The sequence below is a fragment of the Chionomys nivalis genome, chromosome 11 (assembly GCF_950005125.1).
Source record: "Chionomys nivalis chromosome 11, mChiNiv1.1, whole genome shotgun sequence".
In the NCBI taxonomy this organism is placed as follows: Eukaryota; Metazoa; Chordata; class Mammalia; order Rodentia; family Cricetidae; genus Chionomys; species Chionomys nivalis.
In genome coordinates this window covers 51,854,044-51,874,908 of record NC_080096.1, presented here as the reverse complement: position 1 = coordinate 51,874,908, position 20,865 = coordinate 51,854,044, and the positions used below count along the sequence as shown (strand labels likewise).

General features: G+C 39.4%; 1 protein-coding gene across 2 annotated transcripts in view; it reads right to left on the bottom strand.

Moving 5' to 3' along the window:
* Caap1 (caspase activity and apoptosis inhibitor 1) overlaps positions 1 to 20,564 on the bottom strand; it is a 55,307-nt gene extending 34,743 nt beyond the window's left edge. The window contains exons 1-4 of one of the 2 annotated variants that reach the window (XM_057785156.1): positions 20,235 to 20,564; positions 15,918 to 16,118; positions 15,071 to 15,155; positions 13,710 to 13,785 (exon numbers count right to left, since the gene is read on the bottom strand). In XM_057785156.1, the coding sequence (XP_057641139.1) occupies positions 13,710 to 13,785; positions 15,071 to 15,155; positions 15,918 to 16,118; positions 20,235 to 20,510 (638 nt within the window). In that variant the 5' untranslated portion in view covers positions 20,511 to 20,564. The remainder of the gene's footprint in view (positions 1 to 13,709; positions 13,786 to 15,070; positions 15,156 to 15,917; positions 16,119 to 20,234) is intronic. The other variant, XM_057785157.1, reaches the window with a different exon arrangement.
* Positions 20,565 to 20,865: the final 301 nt, after the last annotated feature.

Sequence of the window (20,865 nt, the reverse complement as noted above, 5' to 3'; positions counted from 1 at the left end):
GTATTATGATCACTCAACAGGAGAACTAACAGAGCCACCAACAGCTGGCTGCCAACTGAGCTTTGCAAGTAAACAGACTAATAACTGAATGTATAAGAGCTTATTAAACCAACCAACAACAACAACAGAGTTCCACAACATAACACTGATAGGGTTTAACAACTGACAAGTAGTCACAAACCAATTCTAGTTGCTGCTCTTAAGACAAAAGATCCCAATAATTCCTAAACTAAACCCTGCAAAGCGGTCATCAAACCTCACCATCCTCTTGTTCTAGCTTCTCAAATAACAAATATTTGGAAAACTGTTTTGAAGGTGAAATAGTTTATAGACAAAGAACCCTAGTTATTACATTAAACTAATGCAGTATAACTAATAACCAGTATCTCCAAATTAGTAACTAAATAGAGTCAACTGATACTTCTAACCATACTAAAGTTTAAGGATCTCCAAAAATGAGGGGGGGGGGAGAGCTGGGTGTGGTAGCACCTTTAACCCCAGCTCTCAAGGAGGCAGAGGCAGGTAGATCTCTGGGACCTCTGGGAATTCTGGGCTAGCCAGGGCTACAGTGAGACCCTGCCTCAAACTAAAAAAAGAAGAGAATGAGAATAAGAAGGAAAGGAAAGGAAAGGAAAGGAGGGAGGGAGGGAGGGAGGGAGGGAGGGAGGGAGGGAGGGAGGGAGGGAGGGAGGGAGGGAGGGAGGGAGGGAGGGAGGGAGGGAGGGAGGATGGATCTCCATGTAGATAGTTCATCTACATTGTCAACTTGACTAAATTAGAATCAAGATGGAAACTTAACTTCTGGGTTGTGTAGATGAAGGTATTTCCAGAAAAGTTTAAGTGGGGAAGGAATTCCCATGCTAAAGGTAAACAGTACCATCCCATGTGCTGGGTTCCCTGACTGAATGAAGAGAAAAGCACAGGGCACTAGCCCCTGTCTCTCTGCTTGACTGTGGATGCAGTGTGACCAGCTGCCTCACGCTACTGCTGCCATGCCTTCCCATCATAAGGAACTGTAGCTTCTTAAATGTGAGCCAAAATAACATGCCTTTCAAGCTGCTCTGATTGGCCATTTGATCACTGTCTCGTCAACAAGAAAAGGAACTAATGCACCATGTCCTGTTTAATTTGCTGTGATACTGTGTTAAATTAATGTTTCATTGCTGGAATTAAAAGACAGGAAGCAAATTTTTAATTTACCTTTTACAATATCTCATTCTCTCTCGCCGTATGCATATGCACAATGTATGAAATGTCAGGCATGTGCAAGCAGGTCAGAAACTTGTGGGGTCAGATTTTTTACTTCCACTATGTGGGCTCTGGGATCAAACTCAGGCTGCCAGGCTTGGCAGCAGAGGCCTTTACTTGCTAAACCATCTTCTGGGCCTTTCAGGTCATTTTTACTATGTGGGAGGGGTAATACTTCTACCACAATGCACATGTGGAGATCAGAACTCACCTTACAGGACTCAGCTCTCTCTACCTTGAGGGTCCCAGGGACTGAATTCAGGCGAAAACAGAGGCCTTTACCTCTGAGCCACTCACTGGAAAATGAAGTAATTCTTGAAAAGACCAAGTCTCTTTACATATTTTTTCCCAAAATTTAAGCATATTTTGTATATTAAAAAGTTAACATTATAATTTGAATTTGAAGGCAAGAGAGATGGCTCAGCAGTTAAGAGCACTGGCTGCTCTTCCAGAGGACCTGGATTCAATTCCCAACACCCACATGGCAGCTCACAACTGTCTGTAACTCCAGTTCCAGGGGATCTAAAAACCTCACAAGTCATATATGCAAGCAAAATACCAATGCACATAAAATAAAAATAAATAAATAAATTTTAGAAAGTAGAATTTGATACCTAATTCAAAGCACATCCTCTGTGGAAAAAAAGTTAGAAATGGCTGGGACAGAGCCAGAGTCTCATACATAATCTGCAGTAAAAGTTATTTTGAGAATTTCAGAATTTCCTACCCGCTAAAACTATGATACTATTTCCTCATTGCTTATTACATCTTATTTTGAGAATTTCAGAATTTCCTATCATCTAAAACTACAATACTATTTCCACATAGCTCATTACCTATAGGGAAATACAAATTCATTTCCACTGACACCTTCTGCAATAAAAACACATTCATTTAAAATTCATAAAAAGGTATTTAGCAATAACAATTCTGAAACATTGCGATGATTTCCCTAAAGTGTTTGTATTTTTATCCTTTACATATAAAAATCCCCATGCTGACTATTTTACTATGCTATTCAAGACTTAAATTTCATTACAAACACATTCTTTAGAGCAGCTAATCTTCTGTTTAGTGTGACTTTAACTGTAAAAAAGCTCCTCTTCCAGCCATTCACCAGGTGGAGAGACCATGTTAGTTCCCAGGCTCTGCATTATGTTGTGTGTTATTTTTGCTAAGCAATTTATCTTAATCTGTGTATTTTATAAGTTTTGACAATCCCTAATTAGGACAGTTGAGATGGTAAAGTTTTTAGGCTACTGTAATACAGTGTATCTTAGCTTGTTTGCTTCCTTACAGGGATTTAGAAACTGTGGGTATTAGATATTCAGAATTCTTAAATCTCATTCTCCTTTTTTTTCTCCTTTTCTATTTTTTATTTTATTTATTTATCTAGTTTTGGAGACAGGGTCCTGCATGTTGCCTAAGCTGTCTGTGAATTTACTACTTCCTGCGTTAGCCTCCTCAGCCAGGATTATAAACACTTGCTACGGTTTCGATTGCTCTGACAAAACGCCATGACCGAAACAAGTGAAGAGAAAAGGGTTTATTTCAGCTCACAGTTAGCTGCACACAATCCATCATGAAGGAAAGTCAGGTACTGTTCACTGGCTTGCCTCCCCACAGCTTGCTCGGACTGCTTTTCTTACCACCTGTCCAGGTCCCACAAGCCTCAGTGAGCAAGGGCCTCCTACATCAATAACCATTCAAGAAGATGCCCCCTCAGACATGCCTATGAGACAGTCTAATGAGGATATTTTCTCAACTGAAGTTGCTCTTCCCAGATAACTTGAGTTTCTGTCAAGCTGACAAAGAAAGGGAGGAGGGAGGGAGGGAGGGAGGGAGGGAGGGAGGGAGGGAGGGAGGGAGGGAGGGAGGGAGGGAGGAAAAAGACCTAACCAGGACATCAACTTTAAATTTTTATGAATTTCAAAATAACCAAGTGTCAAACTTTTTCATAAATACCTTTTTTGTTGTTATTTTGGAAGTAAAATAAACCCACTTTGAAATAGGCAAGGCTGGAGAGAGGGCCAGGAGATTAAGAGCACTTGCTGCTCTTCCAGGACTGGGATTCTATTACCAGCACCCACACTGGGTGGCTCACAACTGCCTGCAGTTTCAAGTCCAGGGAACCCAATGCTTCTGGCCTCTGCAGAAACCTGCACTTGTACAAACTCACAAACACACATATACATAATGTAAAGTAAAACCTTAAAAAAATAGTGTAAGTGACAAATATCAAATAAGCTTTCAGCAGGAGAATATAGTCTGGGAAGAGAAAAGCATTCAACAACTGACCTTAGAGAAGAAACACAATTGTGTTTAAAGTTGTCTACACAACGACCTAACATAAACTGTAAAGATAATTTTGGAACTCTTACATTTTGTGCATAAACATTTTTGTGTACTTCCATATCTCCTTAGCATGTTATAAGAAAACTAATAGATCATCTTAAATACCACACATATATCCATTGATTCCTGCTGAAGATGTTTTTGTCTCTCAATTCTGTTAAAGCTGCAATAAAAAGAAAGAAGCCTGTGTTGCTCATGTGAAGACAACACAACTGTTTCTCATGTTAGGTGTTTAGTTGTTATTTTCTTTTCTCCCCACAATTCTGGGGAATGAACCACAGGTCTCGTGCAGATCTAGCAAGAAATTTTCCACAGTCCTTTAAGATACATTTAATCTTAATAGTATTGATGCTTCATTCAGACATTTGAAAACCATTTGTTACCCGGGCGGTGGTGGCGCACGCCTTTAATCCCAGCACTCGGGAGGCAGAGGCAAGCGGATCTCTGTGAGTTCGAGACCAGCCTGGTCTACAGAGCTAGTTCCAGGACAGGCTCCAAAGCCACAGAGAAACCCTGTCTCGAAAAAACCAAAAAAAAAAGAAAACCATTTGTTCACTGAAACAGGGATCTAAAAGTCTGGTACCGAGGAACATACCTACAATCTCAGGATTTGGAAGATAGAGAAAGGGGGACCCGATAAACAGCTTGGGGAACCTAAGACTCATCTGTCTCAAAAACAAACAAATAAATAAAGCCATGGCTCAGCAGGTGAAGCACATGCCATGTAGGTCTGATGGCCTAAGTTCAAGCCCCAAAAGCCACATAAAGGCAAAACAAACAACCCACTCCACAAAGTTTTCCGGGCTTTCACACGCATGCTATAGTAGTACATGCACATCCACATTCACACATCACACACAGAGACAGTAATAAATAATAATAATGATGCCAATAATAGTACAAAACAACTGTAAAGTGAAATGACCAGACAAGATAGCACATACTTATGATCCCTGCACTTAGAAAGCTGACTCAATTCAAAGTCAGGTTAGGCTACATAACACTTTTGACTCAAACACAGACTCACATACACATTCACACACTCACTCACTCACAGTGTAAAAATACCAAGATACATTTTAGAACTACAATATCTCAGGCATTGTACATTCATTGAAAACAGGGGCTGAAAAATTGCTCAGCAGTTAAGAGCACTCAGTATTCTTGCAGAAGACCCCAGTTGAGCTAAGCACCTACACAAGAGCTCACAGTCATCTGTAACTCCAAGTCCAGGAGACCTAATGCCCGCTTCTTACCTCCAAGAACACTGCATACACGTACATCGTACATATATACACACATGAAAAACAATTCAAATCAAATAAAAATAAATATTTAAATAATTTAACTAATTAAAAAGTAGTATCATAAACTGAACAAAGATACTTTAATTTCCTCTCTTCATTAGTCACTAGGAAGCTAAGAAACTGATACATTTCCTAAACTAGTCTCTGGCTTTTATGCATTTTTTCCTATAATCGGAACTTCATTTATAGATACCTTACTACATTACACATTTAGGCAAACAAGGTACTACGCAGCTGACTGATATATACATGTCATAAAAAGATACCAACACATAACTCCAAACAATGTTTGTCTTCCCAGAAAATTTCAAAAGAAAGAAAGAAAGAAAATCCATATTTTGATATGTTGCTGCTTAGAAACCATTTCAGAAAAAAATTATATAAAACTTTTGGCTTACTGCCCAGGTTTTAGCAAGTATATTGCATTATTTTCTTGTTGCTCCTGTAGCAAAGTATTTCGTGGATTAAAACAAGATAAATCTACTCCCAAACAGTTCTGCAGGTCAGCAATCCAAACAGAACCTCAGGGAAGTAGAGCCAAGGTGGAAACATCACTGCATGCCTTCAAGAGGCTACAAGAGAAAGCTCGTTTCTGTGTATTCTTCACCCCCTAGAAGGCCAACTATATTTCTTAGTTTATGGCTACTTCTTCCATCTTCAAAGCACATCAATTTTCACCTCCACACCTACTCTGGAGTCCACCTTTGCCTAATAAAAGGACTGCTATCCCTTGCTTGCAAAGTACTGATGCTTACAATCCCATTATAAACTGAAAATACTGGGATGATATGGTGGTACATACATATAATGCCAGCACTTACAAGGTAGAAGCGTCAGGAATGCAGGACCAACCTCGGCTAGAGTAAGAAGCCAGAAGAGCCTACCTGAGACAATCTCAAAAAACACAAGGCAAAGCCGGGCAGTGGTGGCGCACGCCTTTAATCCCAGCACGCGGGAGGCAGAGGCAGGAGGATCTCTGTGAGTTCGAGACCAGCCTGGTCTACAAGAGCTAGTTCCAGGATAGGCTCCAAAACCACAGAGAAACCCTGTCTCGAAAAACCAAAAAAAAAAAAAAAAAAAAAAAAACACAAGGCAAAATAAAACCATTGCTAACTTAAATTGTATTTAATATACCTAACCAAATGAACATCACAGCTTATCCTAACCTACCTTGACCATGATCAGAGTAATCACATTAGTCAGTAGTTGAGCAAAATAATTCACAACAATGCCTACTTTTAATTGATATTGGGAAACATCATTAATAAGGTACTATATAAAATTTCCACCCACCTTTATTGGGTTCTAAGAATCACATTCACGTTGGTCAGCTTATGCAGATAGTTTTTTTTTCCTACTGAATCAACTCACTAGTCCTACTCAATCTTTTCTAATATTCTCACACAAATGTTTCTTTATTGTTTCTGAGGTTTTAGTTTTATTTAAGAATCCCACATTTCAGGCCTGACTATCTGACTGCAATTCCTACAACCCACAATTAGAAGGAGAGAAAATACACACCCACGTGCGCATACACACACAATACACACATACATACACAAAATAAGTAAGTAATGACATTTTAAAATATATTTAAAAATAATAAGGATAAGTATTAGTGAAGATATGGAGGAAAGAGAAGACCTTGCAAGCAGTTGGTAGAAAAGTAAATTGTACAACTACTATAGAATAGTATGAAAGCTCTCAATTTTTTTTTTTTTTTTTTTTTTTTTTTTTTGGTTTTTCGAGACAGGGTTTCTCTGTGGCTTTGGAGCCTGTCCTGGAACTAGTTCTGTAGACCAGGCTGGTCTCGAACTCACAGAGATCCGCCTGCCTCTGCCTCCCAAGTGCTGGGATTAAAGGCGTGCGCCACCATCGCCCGGCTAGCTCTCAATTTTTTAAAAAAGTAATTCTATATATACCCAAAGACAATGAAATCAGCACCTCATAGATATATTCACATTTGGTTTACATTGCAGTCTTATGCACAACAGTCAAGATATAGTAACAACCTCTGAGTCCTATGATAAAAAATGAATAAAGAAATAGTAGCATATAATAATATATTGTATTTATACCTATTACACACATACATACACACATTCCTTATACATACATATATGCATGTATGTATGTATCCAGCTTTTTAAAATGAGATCCTACCATTTGTAACACATGGATGAGCCTGGAAGCCAATACAGTAAGTGAAATAAGCCAGACATTTAAAAAACAAAACAAAACAAAACAAAACAGGCTTAGTGGCACACACCTTTAATCCCAGAACTCAGGAGGCAGAGGCAGGCTGTGAGTTCTATATGGTGAGAATTCTTCAAGTTTGAGGCCAGTCTGGTCTATATGAGTTCTAGGACAGCCAGCGGTACACAGCGAGACCCTGTCTCAAAAAATAAAAGAGGGAAGGAAAACAAAAAAGTCCACAAAAAACAAACAAGAAAAGCAAAAAAGTACCATCAATCATATATGCAATCTTAAAAGATTCCAATATGGGGCTGGAAAGATGGCTCAGCAGTTAAGCACACTTGCTGCTCTTCAAGAGGACTTGGGTTCTATTCCAAGAACCTCAGAACCCATGTCTAGAACTGGCAGTTTCAGGAATTCTGACACCATCTTCTGGCTGCTTCAGGTCTTACATGCACATGGGGCAGGCATACATGTAGGCAAAACACTCATTAAAAACAACAACAACAACAACAACAAATCTTTAAAAACTTAACTACATTTAAGCAGAATAAAACAGTGTTTACCAGGGTAAGGAGAAAATGGGGTATAGGTCAAAGTGCACAAAGCTGTAGTTACACAGAATGACTAAGTCTAGAGAGCTAATGCATGATGTGAGAACTATAGCTAAAACAATATACACAGCCGGGCGGTGGTGGCGCACGCCTTTAATCCCAGCACTTGGGAGGCAGAAGCAGGCGGATCTCTGTGAGTTCGAGACCAGCCTGGTCTACAAGAGCTAGTTCCAGGCCAGGCTCCAAAACCACAGAGAAACCCTGTCTCGAAAAACAAAAAAAAAAAAAAAAAAAACAATATACACAGGAAGTTTACTGAGCTAGATTTTAGATGTTGTTACAAGACACAAAAACCAACCATGCAAGATGATAGATAGGCTTATTTGCTTGCCTAGTATTCGTTTCATAATGGATCAAAACACTGTGTACTACACCTTACATACAAGTAAAATGATGCTGAACATTACCAAAAACATTACATTTTCTATATATACTTATATGGTCATATGATTTTTCTTTCAATTAGTAATATAAATTAAGCTAACAGATTTTCTAATTAGATTGTTTAGTAAAATTCCTGGAGTAAATTCTATATGATGAGCAGTGTAATTACTCACTTGATACACTGCTGGATTCTACATGTTAGTATTTCTATTTGCTTACACCTGTAAACCTATACTCACAAGTTGAAATGGCTTAAAATTTAAAGTATACTTTCCTATACTATAAGATTTTGGATATTAAGAATATGCAGAAATCATAAGGTAAACTGAAAATCTTTTCATCTTTTTCTAGATACTATATGTACAGATCTATCTGTCTGTAGAGAAGAGGTAGCAGTTATTAGACATTTCATTTGCTGTAAATACACTAAACATGTTGACTTATCTAAGGAATAGTTCAGGTGTGAATGCATCCATCTTGTTTTGGTGCTTCTTCAACAAAATGTCTTCACTTTCCAATTTCTCCTACATCCATCTCCATGTTTTTAATTCTGTGGGGACCTACTTGCATTTCACGGTAGTCTATACAATGCCACATGTGAATTTTAATTTGTTTTAAGCTCACATATACCTATGGGGCATACCCTTGCTTTCTAATCTTATCTGTTCTTCGCTTACTTCCTTCAGATCTTCTCTATAGTATGGCCTTTACAAAGACAGAGTTCATAAAAGGCTAAAGTTCTGGGTGCTTTAGTTTTGACCTTTTGCCTTTGCTGTCTCATTTTCTCAATGTTCTTTTAGTTACTTTTCTTAGCAATGTGAAGAAAGTTCTTAGACTAATCATGAGCTTTTTTCTCTCATGTCCAAATGTTCCCTTTACACTTGGCGGTGTGGTTCTAGGAACAGAAGTCATTCTCAGCTTGCCTCTTGCTAGATTTGGTAAAGATGAGGTACAACAGGAAGACTCAGAGTCAAGGGTAAAGCTGACTCTTCCTCTGCTGTTTAGTCTGGCAGCAGTAAGAGCTGCTTGGCTCAACTTCTGTGGGCACCATCAGGCATACTGGGTACCCTCAGCCTAGCCATGCCCTGAAGAAAGCAGCACCCACCAGTCAGAAGTTCTCCTACTCAATTCTAACCCCCCAATTTACTCTCTAGTGTCTTCAGTGTATTGACTTGTTTCTTAATATCAGAACACAGATTAGATCAGCACCCATGGTAAAAACCTCACTGTCATTTTAGGACCTCTTTTTATCTCTAAATAGGTTACAGTTTGAACCACTGTTGAGTAAGGCCTCAACAAACGAATTTAGCCCACAAGATCTTCTCTCATTATTCCTCCCTCTAGGGTCTTAAGGCAAACTTTTAACTCCAAACACATAGTTTTTTGTTTTTCCCAGTAGATCCATGATAGGTCTCCTAAAACTGTGAGTTAACATATTTTTACATTTTTCTGTAGCATTCTGCATTTATCTGCCCATCCTGCCTGTTTAGGACAATGATTCAGTTCCCAGTCATAACCAATCTTTTTACCACTCATCCTACTGAGTTAAGAGACACAGAATAGCGTTACTTCCCAAAATTACATTTGTACTCTAACTGTATTTCCTCGAGCAGTCCTATTATCTTGTTAAAGCTTTATTTCCTGGATTCTATTAACTCGGTGCTGAATAGAAGGTACTGAGTTCCTTTCAGTCTTTTTGCTCTGCACGCAGCCTGGTCACACAATGAGCATTCACTAAAGTGAAAAACAGAAGGTCACAGGACTTGGGAAGTTTAAGCACCAAATATGCCAAGCTGACTCTTCTGCTGAAGCCTGGAAAAAGGTTTACATGAATCTACCCACTAGTTCACTTCCCCTCAGATGAATAGAGCTCAATTGACCCTCGAAGTACAAAGAAAAATCCAAAGGATACTATCAGCAAAGGCCTCTTAAGCTGCCTTTGTAAGTTTTGAGAAAAGGAAAACCTGTCTTTGTTCTGTGCCTCCAATTTTGCTCAACAGCAGCAAATGAAATGCCCTGCCTTCATTCTGTCTGAAAAGCTTAGTTTCCTGTCTTAGGTCTACAGGTTTGCTGATGCAGGTTATTCTGCTCCAAGAAGCAGGAGGAAAGAAGTCAGCAGCAGGAGCTAATGCTGGTTCTCTCCAAATCTCTCCCTTTCCCAGCACCTTCACTTTACACTCCAAGATGTCTTCTCACTCGCAACTAAGAGGTTAAAAGACAATTTTGGGGAGTGAGTCGTCTCTTTCCAACATAAGAGTCCCCAATATTGGACTCAGGCTATCAGACTTGATAGCAAGTGCCGTGTCCAGTGATTCATCTCACTGGCCTACATCATTCTTAGTAATAATTCTGGCATCTCAGCTACTTAAGAAAGGGGCTGAGTCCTGGAGCTCCTGCGTCCTAGAGAGATAGATGACTGAGTACTGCTCTTCCAGAGGACTTGGGTTTGGATCCAGCAACCACACCAGGCAGCCTGTAACCACATCTTGACACCCTCTCCTGACCTTCACAGATACCCATACACATATGCCACACACAAAGCAGACAGATACATACACAAGCACAAACGCACACACAAATAAAAATAAATCTAGAAAAAAAGTCATTCAAGAAACAAATAATAAGAATAAAAGCTAGTATTAACCAGTAATTTCAAAGAACTCAATCATCTGGCACGTACCAGTACCACTATTAACAGTAATGACAATGTGTGAAGTACAGGTGACATGTCCCTTATCTACTGCTGAATCAGTAAATTCCAGGCTCACAGGGTCTATATTTAGTGACAGCCGTATACCAATTTGCCCGATGAAGATCCCTAAACTAAATAAACATCTCAAACCAGAAATTAAACCATTTTTGAGTGCCAACATACAAATCACAAAGTTCTAGAGCCTGGATTTAAGAGCTCTGGGTTAGAGATGCTCAGCCTCTGTTTGCAATTGCTTTGTCTGCCTGACAGAACATGACAAAAAGTTCACGTGACCTGTCTGATCATACAGTGGGTTCTTGAGAACACTGCCCTTGTTATCTATGTAAAACTTTTTTCATCATCATAATCCAAAAGTTAGATACTGAACTTTGTTGTTGTGGTTCTAGGGGCTAAACCCCAGGGTCTAGTTCCTACTAAGCAAGAACTCGACCACTGAGCTAAAATCCATAGCTAGTCCTTGTTCTAACTTTCTTGGTTTTTTTTTTTTTTTTTTTTTTTTTTTTTTTAATGTATATGGGTGTTTTCCTTGCCTGTGTCTCTGGCCACCATATGCAAGACTAGTACAGACTAGAGGAAGATGTTGAACTCCCTGAAGCTGGGATTCAAACCCAAGTGGTACCGTGGTGTGAATGTAATTGGCCCCATAATCTCACAGGGAGTGGCACTATCAGGAGGTGTGGCTTTGCTGAAGTGGGTATGGCCTTGTTAGAGGAAGTGTGTCAGTGTGGTGGCAGGCTTTGAGGTTTCCTATGCTCAGGATACCACCCACTGTTCCAGTCAACCTCCTATTGCATGAAAGATACAGGACTCTCAGCTACTACCCAGCACCACATTTGCCTGAATGATGCAGTACTCTCACAATAATGGGCTAAACCTCTGAAACTGTAATGGAGCCACCAATTACATGATTTCCTTCATAAGAGCTGCCGTGGTCATGCTTTTATTCACAGCAATAAAATTCCTAATTAAGATACCAAGTTTTCTAGAAGACTTTTCATCCCCCTTATTGTAATTTTAAAAGAACCGAATTTCTATTCTAATTGAGCAACCACCAAATGGCTTCCACACTAAAAAGAAAAAAAAAAAGTAGCAATATTGTTCAGGTGTGAGCATTAAGCCTTAACAATACCTAAAAATGGAGGGAAATGAATAACGGGAAAATAAAAGCAATCAAGCAAAAACTCAATTCAACTTTCTAAAAGTAACATCAAGAAAAAAATAATTTAAGAAATCGAGGGCCAGGGATATGGTGGGACAATGATCCCTAGCATGTGTGAGGTTCGGGACCAATTCCTAGAATTAAAATTATAAGAAAAAGTGAGGAAAGGACAGAAGGGGAGAGAGGAAGAAGGAAAGAAGGGGAAGTGGAGAAGAAACTTAAACTAAAAAGAAGCAGGTCAGGTAAATATTTAAACTAAATAAACTGAATGATGTACACTTCTGTATTATATAAGGGTTAGCACTGAGTGTTTGTAAAAAAGCTACTAAAATGACTTATTTAAAATGCAAACATTTGCCAGGTGGCACACCTTTAATCCCAGTACTCAGGAGGCAGAGGCAGGGGGATCTCTGAGTTCGAGGCCACCCTGGTCTACAAAGTGAATTCCAGGATAGCCAGAGCTACACAGAGAAACCCTGTCTTGAAAACGCAAAACAAGGGCTGGAGAGATGGCTCAGTGATTAAGAGCATTGCCTGCTCTTCCAAAAGTCCTGAGTTCAATTCCCAGCAACCACATGGTGGCTCACAACCATCTGTAATAAGGTCTGGTGCCCTCTTCTGGCCTGCAGGCATACACACAGATAGACTATTGTATACATAACAAATAAATAAATATTTAAAAAAAAAAAAAGAAAAAGCGAAACAAAAATTTCTTTTTCTACCAGGCGATGGTGGCGCACGCCTTTAATCCCAGCACTTGGGAGGCAGAGGCAGGCGGATCTCTGTGAGTTCGAGACCAGCCTGGTCTACAGAGCTAGTTCCAGGACAGGCTCCAAAGCCACAGAGAAACCCTGTCTTGAAAAACCAAAAAAAAAAAAAACAAAACAAAACAAAACAAAAAAAAATTTCTTTTTCTTAGATTTATTTTATTTATGAGTGCTTTGCCTACATGTAAGCACACCACATAATGCCTGGTGCCCAAGGAGGTAAGGAGTGGGCATCAGGTTACATGGAGTTGAAATTAAGGATGGTTATGAGCAACAATGGGGGTGCTGGGAATTGAACTGGGGTCCTCTAGAAGAGCAACTAGTGCTTTTAACTGCTGAGCCAATTCCCCAGCCCCTCTCTACACTTTCACTGTGAAACTGTCCCTCTGAGTTATACTTACTCAATAATATTCTATTAAACATGAAAAACTCTAGACTTCAGCTTGAACATGTAGTACTTATTCATGCACTTACACTCTGCCCGCTGACAGTGATTCTCAAAATCTCAAGTATTTTTATCATCACAATATTTCAATTATATATATTTACACTAGTACACATATAAATCAATGCACATGTAAAAATAAATAGATCAAAAACATTTATACACATATATATATGTATATAAAGGTTCTCACACATACACACACACACACACACACACACACACACGCACCCTTAGAAAAACAATCATAATCGTCAAAGAGAGGCTGGAGAGATGGCTCAGCAGCTAAGAGCACTTCCTATTCTTCCAGAGGATCCAAGTTGGGCTCCCAGCATCCACTTCCGGCAGCTCACAACCAATTACCTCCTTCTCCAGGAGATCTGATGCCCTCCTCTAGCCTCCCCCACCAGCATGTGACAATACACTCATACAAGCACACACACATTATTTTTTTTAGTCAGGGATCTTCAAAAAATAACAAATTTAGAAATGAAAATGAAACTGTTTGTGTTTTAACTTACTGACTGATTAAATCGGATGCCACCTTACAGCCATCATCTGCCTCCTCTTCCATATCAGAGTCCAAACCATTGTCACCTTATAAAAAAAAATGAGCTACTGAAAACATGTTTATAAAATGGTTTTATCATTCTATAAAAAGTGCTATCTTTAAGATATACAAGTGTAAAAAGTTATAAAATATTTTTCCATTACTTGTATTTTTTAAGATTGATTTTACCTATTTTTTATATGTCTGTGTGTATCTGTGTGTGACTAGGTACATGTGTGCTAGTGCCCACACATGACAGAGTGGCATGACAGATGGTTATAAATTACATTGTGGGTGCTGGAAACCACACTCAAATACTACAGAAGAGCAACAAGTACGCTTAACCCTAAACCATTTTTCCAGTCTCCAGTGTTATATTTAAAATTGATTTTTTTCATTTGTCTTCCCTTTATCACAAACATACAAAAACATTTATGTACAGAATTAGAAACTACATACATATATATGTACATATTTCCAGAATCACACATTCATTTTTGTTGTTGGTGGTGGTGGTGATGGCGGCGGCGGTGGTGGTGGTGTGTGTGTGTGTACATATGTATGCAAAAGTCAGATGATATCAGATCCCCTGGGGATGGAGTCACAGGGGAGTTACAGGCAGTTGTGAACCACCTGGTGTTGTTACTCTGATCCAAACTCCAATCTTAACTACTGATCAATCTCTCCACCCTATTACTTCACATTAAAAAAATAAATAAGTAAAAAAAAAAATTAGTCTCTGTAAATGGAAAATATCTGCTTTTTGTTTCTTCTGTGATGCAAATAAGAAAATCCTCTCAAAGGTCTAAATCAAACCAAAAACAGAAAAAAATAAATTGAAACTTTAAAATTCTAAAAGTTATCAAAGAATGATCGTAGTTTGGGAGACAAAAATACTAAAAAAAATTACAAACAACTCTAATATTGCATCTGGGTCTTACTGAAACAGGAGAAATATGCAATAGTTCATTTCATTATAGGTTATTAAGACCACAAAGCAAAAAATATCTTAATTATTCTAAAGAAAATGCAAATTATTGGTGATTTTTTACAGCACTTCTCATTTTTTAAAATTTCATTTTATTATAGTGAACAAACATGGCCTTATCTACATATTGTTTGGGAAAAACTATATACCAAATTTGGGTTTTTTTAGAAATTATATTCTGATATATAAGTTATATTTTTCAGTATAAACAAAAGTAAAGATATTCTTGTGTGATTCCTCAATAATGAAATTAAAGTCACATTCAAGCAAGAGAAAGAAAACCTCAATATTTATGCAGAGAACCAATTAATAAGTTTTCAGAATGTAGAAATATTCATTCTTACCCTCAAGAATCTTCAAGATTTTTTTTTCAGACAGGAGCTCTAATTGTTCCTGGCATAGTTTTTTAATTTCTTCTACTGAACAGTTCTAAAGAAAATGACATTTAAAAAAAAATTGCATTTATGTACTATAGCTCCAATATAAACTGGAAAACTGCAATTATAAGAAAAATTCCAATTAGCAAATCTTATAATCAAACAAATTAAAAGCCTCAAGAATATTCACATAAAATTTTTTATGGGATGAAATCTGAAAAGTTGTCAGTTGACATAAATATTTCAGAGATTTGAAAGAATATATAAAGTCACGTTGATCAGAAGGATCTTCCAAATACCCTTAACTGCAGACTACTCTATCTTAGGTAATTCTCACAGCATTGCAAATCTTCAGGGAGTGACTAGATGAGATACTTGCCCTCACAATTTGCTTGGGCTTCCTATAATCACAAAATCGGAATACCACATATTTCCCTGAAGTTTTCAGAAATGCATACATGAGAATACCTATAAACCTGATGAATCACAAGTTACTACAAACTATGTTGCAACTGTTTACACAGCAGCACGCTATTCTTAAGCATTAGAAAGATACTATTATAACTCCAATTAGTACCATTACTGAGAAAGAATAGCATTATTTCCATGGGGTCAATAAATGTCTTGCCTAAACATTTTTCTTTAAAAAAACGCTTGAACATAAAAGGCCATTTAAGGTTCTCCAAATTCTCTTCCTTGCAAGTAGCTTGCTTTAGATTAGAGCATTCAATCACACACTACACTCAGTGAGAAGACTGCGACACAAGAAGGTTCTGTCTCCACGTGTGTGCAGCCCACTAGTGCAGCCAAGTACCTTCAGCACATCAGGAAGCATCTTCTGTAACTTCTTCTCTCCTATTATACAGAAGCACTGCTGGAGCATTTCTTTTTTGTCTGATATATAGAAACTAACTGGTTTTAATGAAACAGTCAGATCCAGTCCACCTTCTTCAACATCACTGTGCTCTGTCAAGAATAATTCTTTCTCCAGAGTAGGCAAAAGACACTTGGTTTCCTATAAGTAAAGAAATAAGGAATTATTAAATAACACTATTTAAAATACTCTAAAGTGTTATGCATGACACCATCTATTATCATTGAATTATTCTTCATTAAACACTAAATTCCTTTTGTTTACACAACTATATATCTAAAGTCAGAAGAGAAAATTTAGTTGTTCATCACTCCTTAATTTTACTCTCCACACTGCAGTTAACACAAGAAGTTGTAATAACAGAAAAACATATTTCAGAAGACACAAATGAAAATATACTCCATGGGGAGGGGCTATTTTCTAAAATTTTAGAATTGAAGAATTAGAAGATTTCTTCAGGGACCTTTTATCCAAAAGCTATAAGGGCTTTGTCATTCTACTTAAATTCATATAAAGAAATAAAACAGCAGCAAATGTTACAAACCACAATTACCAAGTCTTATTCCAACCACAAGCTATCATTTTTAAACTGTTGTATGATTTCATCATATTCAAAAGGTTCAAACAGTTTCAATAATTTAAGACATTTCTGACATTTATACTTCCTGCCCTCCATAACTAGTCAGTATTTCCAAATCTACTTCCAAAAGTTTTCCATAATCTTTCCTAGATTCTAACAGCCATGGAGCTGGCTTCCCCACATTCAGTATGAGACTTCAGTTACAAGATCAATTTTTTAGAATGAGTCCTTATTCATCCTATTTTAAAACCATTAAGTGATTCCATGCTGTTCTTGTGATACTATGTTCCATCTGGCCCTTTGTGCTCATATTTTTGTGTTCCCAGCACAAGGACCTTCTGTAAATTACTCAAATACAAACCTCCTTCCCTCGGCTCACAGAGGCAGGACTTTTGTGTCTCTTCTGTGTAAGTTGTCTTTCCTCCCTCCTTCCCCTACACTACACCATATCACATTATTAACAAGTGAAGATGGAAGTCCAAATGGGGAAGGAAAGCACAAAAGATCTATAATAATTTTTATTTTTTCAATTTAAAATTTTGTTTGCTATGAGTATATGATGTGTGAGCATTATACTCACACACAAAGGTCAAAGGACAACTTCTGAGAATAGATTTGCTCCTTCCACAGTAGTTTCAAGATGGAACTCAGATGTAAAGGCTTTTGCAGTACCACTGAGCAATCTCACTAGCTCTTAAAATTTCTTTTATAAAACTGTTTTTTTAGGGTAGGCAAGATGATGGCCATCTTTAATTGTAGCTCTAGAGAAGGCAAGGCAGATAGACCTCTGTGAGTTCAAGACCAGCCAGGTCTACACAATGAGTTCCAGGATAGTGAGGGATATATAGTGAGTCCCTGACTGATAAAAAACAAAACCAATTAAGCCTGTAAAGTCCTGCCAATGGTCAAGTTCTAATAGGCACATAAGGAAATTTCCCAGCTCAATTCACAACAAAAAATAAAACTATAGGCTAGTCTAAATAGGATTTATTACCCTAGCACTCCAGAGGCAAGTGGATCTTTGTGAGTTAGAGGCCAGCCTGGTCTAAGAAGTATCTTAACAGCCAGTGCTACACAGAGAGACTCTGTCTCAAAAATAAACAAAAATATCTACCCCAAAGTAAAAATACTTCATATTATACATAAATCCAACACACCAAACAGGGCTTATTCTAAGACAGTATAGACACTTAGTATCAACTATCTTACCAGTACTTAAACAACAAAATTACACTAACTGATACAATCGCATAAACAGCATGTCAGGAAGCCACATGATAAAAACAGACCCACAAAACCAGCTGAAATTTCCCTAACCTGACCAAAGTCACCTTTCCAAAGCTATCACAAATATACTTACTGGTACATTCAAACTGTTCCCATTAGAGCTGGGTGTGTAGCTCGGGGCTAGAGCAGTTGTCTAGCAGACTCAAGGCCCTGGGTCTGGTACAGAAGGCAAGGAAGAAGAGAGGAAGGGGCAAGTCTAACTTTAAAAACAAAATGGGAAAAGAATGTCCATTGTCACTGCTACTATCCAGCACTGTATCAGGTTCTGATAATACAAAATGACTAGCAAAGAAAATAACGCTAAAACAGAAAAAAGTTCAGTGTGAACAGAAATATTACAGAAAGCCATTAAGAGCCCAACAGTGTGACCAGGTAGAAGAAAATCATATAGACAGTTGCACCCACAAGTCCCAATTTAAAATTGTAATGTTAAAATGTATGAGCCTGGAGAAATGGCTCAGCAGTTAAGAGAGCTTGCTGCTCTTCCAAAGGACGGAAGCTCGGTTCCCAGCACCTACAATGGTCTTAAAATCACCTATATATAGCTCCAATAGATCTTATGCCCTCTTCTGTCCTCTCTGGGCACACACACTTTTTAAAAAAATCTTTAAGCCGGGCGGTGTGTGGCGCACGCCTTTAATTCCAGCACTCGGGAGGCAGAGGCAGGCGGATCTCCGGGAGTTCGAGGCCAGCCTGGTCTACAAGAGCTAGTTCCGGGACAGGCACCAAAAGCTACAGAGAAACCCTGTCTCGAAAAACCAAAAAAAAAATCTTTAAAAAACTATGAGAAGAGTCAGCATGTAAGGGTGCTTGCTGCCATCCTGACAACCTGAGCTCAGTCCTTGGAATCCATGAATTCAACACCTGCAAATTGTCCTCCGACTCCACAGTTGCTGTGGCACACACACACATACACAAAATAAATAAACATGAAAGTTGTTAAGTAGTATAAAGAAATACAGAATTATTTTATAAATTTTAAGATCTTCCAAAACACAAAATTCAGAAGGCAAAAGAAATCAGCTCTGGCTACAAAGAAATCAAAGGCTCCTGAACACCTTAAACAAAGTTGTAGCATTACCTGTACATGCTACACAAAAGGTTAATATAAATACAAATGAGACTTCTCAGGGAAATACTGAATAAAAGAAAAAACAGGCCTGTTTTTTGAGTTTGAAGCCAGTCTGTTCTACAAAATCCAGATCAGTAGGAACTAGACAGTGAGACTTTGTGTCAAAAAAAAAAAAAAAAGGTAATATTCACTTGGTCTATTAGTCTGACAACAGCTCTCTAAAAGAAGAGAAAAGACAGACGAAGCTGTGGGACACACCTGTAATGCCAGCGATCCAAGGACAAAGGCAGGAGGAAGGGCACTAAGAATGAGTCCAGAGCGTCCAGGCAGCAAGTTCTAGGCTAGTCAAGGCTACACAGTGAGGGTGGAGTGTTAGGAAGATAACATACACTAGTGAAGATTTGCAAAGAATCGTGAGCACAAGGCAATTCGTCAGTGTATCATATGTTGCCAGGAAGCAAAGCAAAGGAATTCATTGCTTTTTTAAACGCTATACTTTTGACACTGCAATTTCACTTCTGTAAGAGCTCTATGCCTATGTAAGTCTTGCACAAGATTCATGAACAACGTTCAGTTTGGTATTTTATGTAAAAATCGAGAAAACTAAAAACCTAGATATTAATCAATGAAGGTATGTGGATACTGGGGAGTCCCTAAAACACACGATGTATGGGAGGAACCCCTTTCAACATGGGCATATTACCCAGTTATGTAGGTACAGATTAGCAACAGAAGGTATGCATAGCAAGTGACAGTACGAAGGGCTTTCAGCTTCTGCCTTTACTTCTGTTTTCGATGACTTTTAAGAAAACCTTCGTGTTATAGTAAGTTACAAACTACTGTTTGAAATGGTGGTCTCGCGACAGGTTGATGACGCATAAAAAAAACATCTTTTGGGACCAGGTGTTGAATTCAAATGTAAGAAATACGAAATGCTTGCAACTGTGACTGTGGGTAAAACTCCCGAATTTGGGTCTCAGTTGTTTGTGTTTTTCATGTGTGATGTGAAATAATCAGAATCCGTTAAAACGGTATGATCAGTGCTTACACCGGCATTTGTAACTAGTTCCCATCCCACGGCAAAACCACGAGTAAAAAGAGCCACGAAAGTTTAATAGTGAAGGGGTACTGGGCAGTAAATCAAGAAACTTGGACGTTCAAAACACCGGGAGGGGATCCACCAGACGCAGAATCGAACCGGCGGCCCGGGGGAGCCCGGCACTAACAATGAGCTCCTGTGCGCGCCCGCGCGGCTCCACAGCCCGGCTCTTCGGAAGAGGCCGCAGCTACGGGGGACGGCGCGAGGCGAGGCACGCACCTGCTGCACGGAGCCCGAGACGCTGGAGGACGAGTCGGTGCTCCTCCGCTTTCGGCGCTCGCTCCGTTCCGCGCCGCCCGCCACACTCGCCCCGCCGCCGCCGCCGCCTCCTCCGCCGCCGCCGCCGCCACCCGCGCCCCCGCAGCAGCCGCCGCTCCCGCAGCTGCCCGCGGTACCGCCCACCACGGGCACCAGGTCCGGGGCCGCGAGCGCAGCGGCCGCCTCCTGCCCGCTCCGCTTGCGCCGCTTCTCCCGGGAAGACTTCTTCCCCGTCATGGTCCCCGCGCCGCAAGCATCGGCGACCGACAGCCGGTCGTCTCTGCAGCAACGGAACACCGCTTCCGTAGCGGCCGGCTGGGCTGGCGCAGGCTTGACGTCACTTCCGGTGCCGGCGCGTTGAGCGGTCTGTCGTTTCTGGAGGACGGAGGCGGGCCGCAGTACCAGTGCTGAGGTGGGCTTGAGTTTTGGGGGTGACGTGTAAGCCAATCGGGCTGTTTGTTTTTCTTCAACCTCTGCGAAGATCCGAAAGTCGAGTTTTTCAAGAGCTCTTTGCCTTACGGGTAGCTCTTTTTAGTGTCTCTCAGCTTACAGATACGTTCCTGAGTAATTTTCCGTTGCCTCCAAGTTCCAC